The sequence below is a fragment of the Syngnathus leptorhynchus genome, chromosome 3, assembly GCF_054491065.1.
Source record: "Syngnathus leptorhynchus isolate UIUO chromosome 3, UIUO_Slep, whole genome shotgun sequence".
Classification (NCBI taxonomy): domain Eukaryota; kingdom Metazoa; phylum Chordata; class Actinopteri; order Syngnathiformes; family Syngnathidae; genus Syngnathus; species Syngnathus leptorhynchus.
In genome coordinates, this window is record NC_141197.1 from 1,859,134 (window position 1) to 1,867,327 (window position 8,194).

Consider the following 8,194-nt stretch of genomic DNA (forward strand, 5'->3'; position numbering starts at 1 on the left):
TACAAACAGAGCACCACATTGTATTGAAGCAAGCAAAAGGCAAGCAACCCTTCCAAAGACAGACCAACAAGCCCTTATGAACACCGAAGCTGCAAAGCAAAATTTAACCCGGCACCAGACGTCAGTGCAGAAGTCAAGGTACCACTGAGTGTACAAAGTGCACCAGAGCAAATATAGAACGTTTTCCTTACCGTCTGTGCATCAGCAAAGCTGGGAGCCAACTTAGGTTGCAGTATTTTCTCCTGTGTACCCTCCACGAGTTGATGGCTGCTGTTGCTTCCCCACACATAAACCTCACAGGTTTCAGATACTACAGGTGCTTCACCCGTCTGGATGCTGTCTGGACTAACACAGGTGCGAGAGTAGTCGGATGCCATTCGACATACCTGGAAGAAAACTTTATAATTAAGGGAATGTCCTACAAATAGACTTTCAGAGTAACTTGCATCACGATTTTGCCAAAAAATCTACGCAAGCTGGATTCATACATACACATAAATGAATATATGTTATGTATCAGCATACAAGGTTTAAATGACATTTTCTTTGCAGAACAGTTTTCAGTCGGGTAGAGGAGCTGCACTCTAATTAGGAGGAGCTTTATTTATTTTAATTTAAATGAAAGAATCAGAGACCTAAAATGTGGGATGATTATTCATTTAGAAAAAAAAAAAACAGACGACACCAACAACTCGTAGTTAGAATATAACGGCAGTAATTTGTCTGCTGATTATATTAATGTTTTCAAATGATTGAATGTTTGGCTTTTTAAAAGTTATGGTGTAGATAAAGCACCATAAGTATTCTGCAATTTTAGGGCAATTTCTTTTATTTAGTTTCTGGGAAATACGGATTAGGGTTATAACACCCTCCAAAACCATGGATCCACTCGGACGTGATTCGCTGTCGCCACGAGTGTCAAATGGAAATTAGAGGGGTGAGTCCAGGCCGTAAATACGTACATTTTATTGTATTGTATGCACAGTGATAGACAGGTGAATTAAAAAAAAACATATTGTCTTACTTCTTCAAAAAGACAGAGTGCTGCCTCATACAATGAACATAGCCCATCAGGGTTCCGTGTAGGTTCCCTCCATTGACTGCGATCTGCTGAAGAGCCCTGAGAGATCAAATTCACAGATGACATTTTATGATTATATATGGATCTTACCACGCGAACAAACAAGGTTATACTGTCCAGTTCTAATCTGAGGAAACGGGGCAACTCAATTGTAGTGGTTGACAAATGGCATACCTTAAAGAGGCTTTTCAATTTAAAATAAATTAATAATAATAACAATAAAAATTTGTAGTATTTGTTAGAAGTCATTGTGACTTGACAGTAAGTAGCACATGATAAATGATGATCGTCCATTTCTGTCCAAATTTTATGGCTTAAATTGGATATAAAGAACGGCACACCACCCACTAAAACAACAATTTTAATCCTCAAAGTAATCGTTTAGAACAGGGGTGCTCACACTTTTTCAGCATGCGAGCTACTTATAAAACAACCAAGTCAAAATGATCTACCTACACACCACAAAAATGTAAAACATATAACTATTTTCAAATTTATTAAGGATTCTTTGTATGTACAAAGTATGTTGATGTACCTTGCATAACTGAATAGGCCAATATTGCACAACACACATAATAAATATTGAAATTTTTTCTAATTATAGGATGATAGGCTGACAAAAAATAAATTTAACGTCACGCTGCGATCGACCAGTATTGCCTCCGCGATCGACCAGTAAATCGCGATCGACGTAATGAGCACCCCTGGTTTAGAATATTGTTTAACTTTAAATCTTACCAGTGCACTAATTTCAGACTATCAATAGTCATTATTTTGATTTTTACAGTTTTTTATGAAAGCAGACGTATTATCATTGGTGCTTAATCAGAATAGGAACTTTGCAACATCTGCTATTACTTTGAGAAACAATGACCGAACCAGGAACTGAATAAAATTCAAAAAGGCTGGTGAGTACAACAATAGTCCCTCTTATGTGACATTGCTTACTTTTTGTTCAGTTGTGTTTTATTACTTAACAATACCTAACCCTAAACACAAATTAAACGGGAAACAGTAATTGGGCAAATGATGCTTTTGTGATACACCTCAATGCAAAATAAGATTGTATCTGATTATTTGATAGGATTTATTCAAAAATTATTCGATAGCCCAGGACGCCTACGTCATCATCATTTGTCACGCACGAACCAACACACCCCAACGACTTTGAGCTGACGTGTGACCTTTTTACGCAAGAAAAACACCTAATTCCTGATAGAGACCAACTATGACACTAAATGCTATTTGGTTTAAAGAATGCTTTTATGAGGCATTAGAGGTATCCCTGCAATGAGTGTACAACAAAAGCTTGACAATTTCTCTCAATGATTGGTTGTTTTTCCTCAGGTGAGGTGAATTCTTGCCTTATAAATGTGAAAACAAGATGGGCACAGAAACATCAGATTTTTGTTCACAAATATTTATCAAGTACAGTGATCCCTCGTTTATGTTGGGAGATCCATACCAAAACCACCCACAATAAACAAAGATCCACGAAATAGAAACAGTATTTGTAGTATTTATGTATGTAATCATACACAACTGGATTGAATCTAACAGCACATAGTGTTTATTGTTGGTCGCTAGAGGGTAAAGTTGCATTGCAGATTTATTTTAACTGTTGGTTTACTTGTCAAGCCATTGTTAAATGTCCACCATCAGGAGTACCACACTACACTAACCCGAGGGAGATAATGTCGAGCGAAACCAAAGTCAGTCACAGTAGCGCATGAATCTCCTATTGCATTGTGGTCCTATACACTATATAAAGGCTTTATAAATCCTCCCCGATACTTTTACGCCACTTAAACATTTCCCATTCCCTTAGTAACCATTCCCACACTGTTCTGTGCATGTATTGTACCTTTACAGTAAATAAAAGAATACATAATATTATCACGTGATCCGACTCCTCCTATTCCCCCGGCACAAGTCCTCAGTCAGCACATTGCTCACAGACCTTCCCCGCGCTATCGGCGTGTATTTAAACGCCGTTCTCCCATCACTTACAAAGCCGCGAAATAGTGAAGCCGCAATAGATGAAGCGCGAAGTGGCGTCACTATACTTCTGTTAAGTCCTAATGATTGTTACAACACACTAAAGCCACAAAACATGTATTCTACCTATTAATTTACTTACCAATGAGCGTCTCATCTGCATTAGGATGTTCATGAAACAATCGTAGCCAATGAGACCCTCCTGGCTCTGTAACACCTTACTATGTTCCATAGTACTAAGCACAGCTGATGCTGCCAGTGCCATCTCAATCCATTCGAGCAAGTAGCGAAGGGAACCCCTCTGGGAGGCGAGTCCTAGCAGTAACTCTGAAGCTAGCCGTCGACCTAAAATATCTGCCCCAGAGTTTGGCATAGTAACTCCTTTGAGAAAAGTTGTGACCTGGGCCAGACAGTCCAGGCCCATTGATGGGATCTTACTCTCATTGGCCAAAGAAAGGGGTGGCAGGGAACTAACTACATCAATGGCCGTACGAATGACATCATTGCACAAGTTTAAGTTGGCACCGGGTCCTCCACAAGGGCTTGGGGGAGGAGGCATAAGCCAGCTCTGTCGCAGCAGCGCAAACAGAAGGCTGAGGCCGGTGCGAACGCCCATCTCAATGAGTGCATCGGTGCTAGAGCGAGGCCGCTCACTGACACAGTGCAGATCACTGGAGCCTGAGTTGTTTTCTGGAGAGTGGTGCTGCTGCTTGACCTTTCCCTTGTCGTGATACTTGTTGGAAAGTGCATAGAATATACGTTGAAGAACCAATACACGCTTTCGCAGGGCAGCAGCAAAAGGAGAGTCCGAGCAAACCATCTTGGCCAAGGCCAATTGGCTGCCCAGGAGAGCATCCAAGTAGTGCTCCTGTTCATCGCTGGAGAGGGACTCGCGCTCAAAGTCTGGCAGTTGGGGACCCTTTAGACATAGCACCTGCTGGGGTAGCAGTACAACCTCCTTGTTGGCCAAGAGCTTCGAGTAAAGGACAGAAACACCCTCCCGCGTGGCTATCGACTCGCTGTCCTCTGTGATCCATGAGCTGTTTAGGTGCTCCAACCATTTGAGTTTTACTGGCGGGATCATTAACGCCATGGCACGTCACTCTGGAGCCATCAGTCCTGGAAATATGAATCACATAATACAAAATGTTAGTGTTGCGTGTAAATCACAATCAGGGCAAAGGGTGATCTTGACTGGTTGCCCTCCAATCACAGTGCAAACTTGAAATGGGATTTAAGTGGAAATCGTTCCCATGACACATGGACAGCTGAAAGGATCGGAATAGTGAGCACAATTATTTTATTTTTACTGCTGACTGAAAACAAACCAGCTCAGTGGCCTAGTAGTAGAGTGTCCGCCCTGAGACTGGAAGGTTGTGGGTTCAAACCCCGGCCGGGTCATACCAAAGACTATAAAAATGGAACCCATTGCCTCCCTGCTTGGCACTCAGCATTTAAGGGTTGGAATTGGGGGGTTAGATCACCAAAAATGATTCCCGAGCGCGGCGCCGCTGCTGCTCACTGCTCCCCTCTCCCCCAGGGGATGGATCAAAATCACATGGGGATGGGTTAAATGCAGAGGACAGAGCCCTTTGAGACTGCTTGTGATTTAGGGCTATATAAACTTGACTTGATTGATTGATTGAAATGAGGGCGGCTCGGTGGTGCAGTGGATAGGACGTCTGCCTCACAGTTAGGAGGGTGCGGGTTCGATTCCACCTCCGGCCCTCCCTGTGTGGAGTTTGCCTGTTCTGCCCGTGTCCGCGTAGGTTTTCTCCGGGCACTCCGGTTTCCTCCCACATCCCCAAAACATGCTTGATAGGCTGATTGAGCACTCCAAATTGTCCCTAGGTGTGAGTGCGAGTGTGAATGGTTGTTCGTCTCTGTGTGCCCTGCGATTGGTTGGCGACCAGTTCAGGGTGTCCCCCGCCTACTGCCTGATGACGGCTGGGATAGGCTCCAGCACGCCCGCGACCCCCGTGGGGACTAAGCGGTTCAGAAAATGGATGGATGGATGAAAACAAATGCATTCGAGATCAAAAGATGAATGAGCAAAATTTTATCTAAACAAATCCCCCCTATATTCCTGTGAGTATTTGGAATAAATGTGATTAATGGGGTTTCATTTTTCTGGTCGTGAGCTATTAAATTGATTATTCAAACAGTAAAGTGATAAATGCCTAAGCTCAGATGTCAATTTGGGTTTTGCATGTGCACTGTGTGACTGCACACTACACTGTGAATATTGAGGGTTAGGGTTAGGAGATGAAAAATAATTCATGGCTAAAGCAAAACCATCGACTGTAGTTTTTGTGATCACGGGATTACTACAAAACAGATAAGTAAACTGATGGGTGGGGATGGGGGGTGGGGTAAACAGCAGATGAGATGATGGCAAACATTTGGTTTTAATTTAAGATCTCAAATTCGGATTTTAGTGAAAGACCCTAACGTAAGACCCTAAAATAGCAGTGACATCAGCAACAACGCCAGAGGGCAAAAGTGAAGGTATCACAATCTACTGCTTTACAGAGGACATAAACAAGTCATGACCCTAAACATACAAGCTCATTGCTTATATATGTAATGTCATGGCTTAGACTTGTGTGGCATCTTTTGGGAAGGGCTCACTAATCTTCACTGAATAACATGGCAGCAGCAAAATGATCTCATCTATTTAAAAACAAGAAATTATGACACCCATAAGCTACTATATGTAAAACAGTGGCCAAGAATGGTGTTCATGGGAGGATTACATGGAGGAAGCCACGGCTGACCTAAAAAAATAAATAAATATAACTTAGAAAATAAATAAATAAATAAAACATTGCTGTATATTTAATGTTGGCAAAAAAAGATACTCGACAGAAGTACCAGTAAAGTATTCTGTGGACTGATAAAAATTGAATTTGAGAGGAATACATAATGTCACGTGTGGAGGAAAAATGGAACAGCTCAACAATATCAAAACTTCATCCGAAGCATAGTGGAAGGACGCATCACGGTTTGAGGATGCTTTGCTAACTCAGGGCCTTGCCAACTTGCAATCACTAATGGAAAAATATATTCAAAAATGTATCAGAGTGAAAAACTTAAGGCAACCTGTCAGACAGCTGATGCTAAAAATAGGATGGATGTTGCAACAGGAGAATCATCCAAAACACACAAGTAAATCAACTTCAGAATGGTTTCAGAAGAACAAAAGAAACATTCTGGAGAGGTCAAGGCAGTGAGTTATACCAGACATCCCACTGCAAAAACACTGAATGAGAAATGGTCAAAGATTGATCCTGATCAATGTGCCAGGCTGATCTGCTCATATCTAGTTCTAGTTATCTGGTTGAAGTTATTGCTTCCAATAGGGGGGGGGGGGGGGGGGGCATATATTAATAATTTATTCCTCCCCCTTCTGTCATTGTATGCAAACATCATTATAAATATGAAAACCTATAAATGAATGCAGGTCCTGTTTTTTCATCTGTGTCATTTTGGAGAGAAAAAAAAAAGATAGTTATTTCATGCTGAAACGTGGAGAATTCTAAAAACTTTTTCAGGTCACTGTAAAAATGATTGCAATCACTCACTGCTGGATTTACACTTAATCCTTGCATTAACATTCTTTGTTGTATGACACTGGTAAAGTTTCATTTGATAGTTTTATCGATACACCTCAGTCAATTTGTAATTCCATGGGACTCTGAAATTATTTGACATTATGAAATGATGAAGCAAATTAAATACAGCCTTTCACAACCCTTTTCGCATTCATACATTGACAGCAGCCAGTATTTACGTGTACAGTAGTTCTTCACACATGAACCTCTAAGTGGAACACAGAGAAAGAAGATACATTTACAACAGTACAAATACTCAGAGAAAATGATCCACACCTTAATCACAGCCAAAAACTGTAAATATTATCACCCTTGTAATTTTTACATTTTACTTCTCGATTCTTGACAAAAGTGAAATAGAAAAAAACGATGCAGGAGACATATTTACCTGAAAATATATCTATGGCACTCAAAATACAGAGAAGGTAAACGATTAGCTTTGAGAGACTCCCTGTGATGACACACTGATAAGGTTCCACACAATGCCACAGTTTTGAGCAGTTTAGGTGTTTTGGGTGATAAGAGTACGCCAGTATTTAAAACAGCGATTATAACAAGGCAATGGTTTAATTTAACAGTAGCAATGGGCCATGCTAATGCTAGCGCAAAATTTGGTTCCAGTGTGGTAACCCCCTGGCCAACGTTACTTAAAGACGCCACAGGTCAGCTATTGCAACAAAAGCTGTGGTTTTCAGACAGAGAAAGGGTTGCTGACTTTCTTGTTGTATTATGCTCGACATTGTATGATGACAAACAGCTTCATAAACCACGGAGAGCATAAACACAGGACACGTAGGTACTACCAACACATGGATGTCATTACGCGAGGACAGTCAACTTGCTACTTATTACGAGTGAACCAGGAAGACTAATGTCAAATAATGCCAATGTTTACGTAAGCTACCATATATGCTAAGTTTCCGTACGTCACTGAGCTAGTAGAGCAATATCGCCCCAGCGATCAGAAAGGTAGCCAACACCCTTATGTGCAGGTATGACGAGGGGAATCGTAAATTACAAGTTTGAGTGCATTGAGTTAGGATACATAAATACAATTCCATGTTAGTAATAAATGATTTTTTTTTTAAACAGCTATATTAGTTGTGCTTTCTGCAGTCTCATAGCAGGTTAGCATACTGGCTACGCTTTACAGTTAGCAGGGATAAACGCTTGCTTACCATCAAAAACTGTCAAAGGTCTCCTCTATTGTTGTGTTTATGAGGGAATATGAAACGGAGTCATATTGTCAACATGAAGAGTTCAAGCAATCTCCGCAGGATTTAGAAACGCTTCTGAGCACAGAGACAGGGCAATGCATGCATAGTCCATGCCTTGTAACCGCCTCTTCCGATGCAGTGAGTGCGGCGGAGCAGACGCCCGCTCCTCAGCCCCACACAGAGTCGCAGCCCCACCGAGCCCCAGCCCAGGACTGTGACGTAGACGCGTGGGAGCCCAACTCCCCATCTCACCCTGCCCAGATCAGTTTTAGGTGATTGATGAC

General features: G+C 41.5%; 1 protein-coding gene across 6 annotated transcripts in view; it reads right to left on the reverse strand.

Annotated features, from left to right (window-relative positions):
* Positions 1-8,194, reverse strand: part of herc1 (HECT and RLD domain containing E3 ubiquitin protein ligase family member 1) — a 102,495-nt gene extending 94,301 nt beyond the window's left edge. For 5 of the 6 annotated variants that reach the window (XM_085906843.1, XM_085906846.1, XM_085906842.1 and 2 more), the window contains exons 1-4: positions 7,872-8,194; positions 3,222-4,198; positions 1,025-1,120; positions 192-386 (exon numbers count right to left, since the gene is read on the reverse strand). In XM_085906843.1, coding sequence (XP_085762969.1) covers positions 192-386; positions 1,025-1,120; positions 3,222-4,172 — 1,242 coding nt within the window. In that variant the 5' untranslated portion in view covers positions 4,173-4,198; positions 7,872-8,194. The remainder of the gene's footprint in view (positions 1-191; positions 387-1,024; positions 1,121-3,221; positions 4,199-7,871) is intronic. The other variant, XM_085906847.1, reaches the window with a different exon arrangement.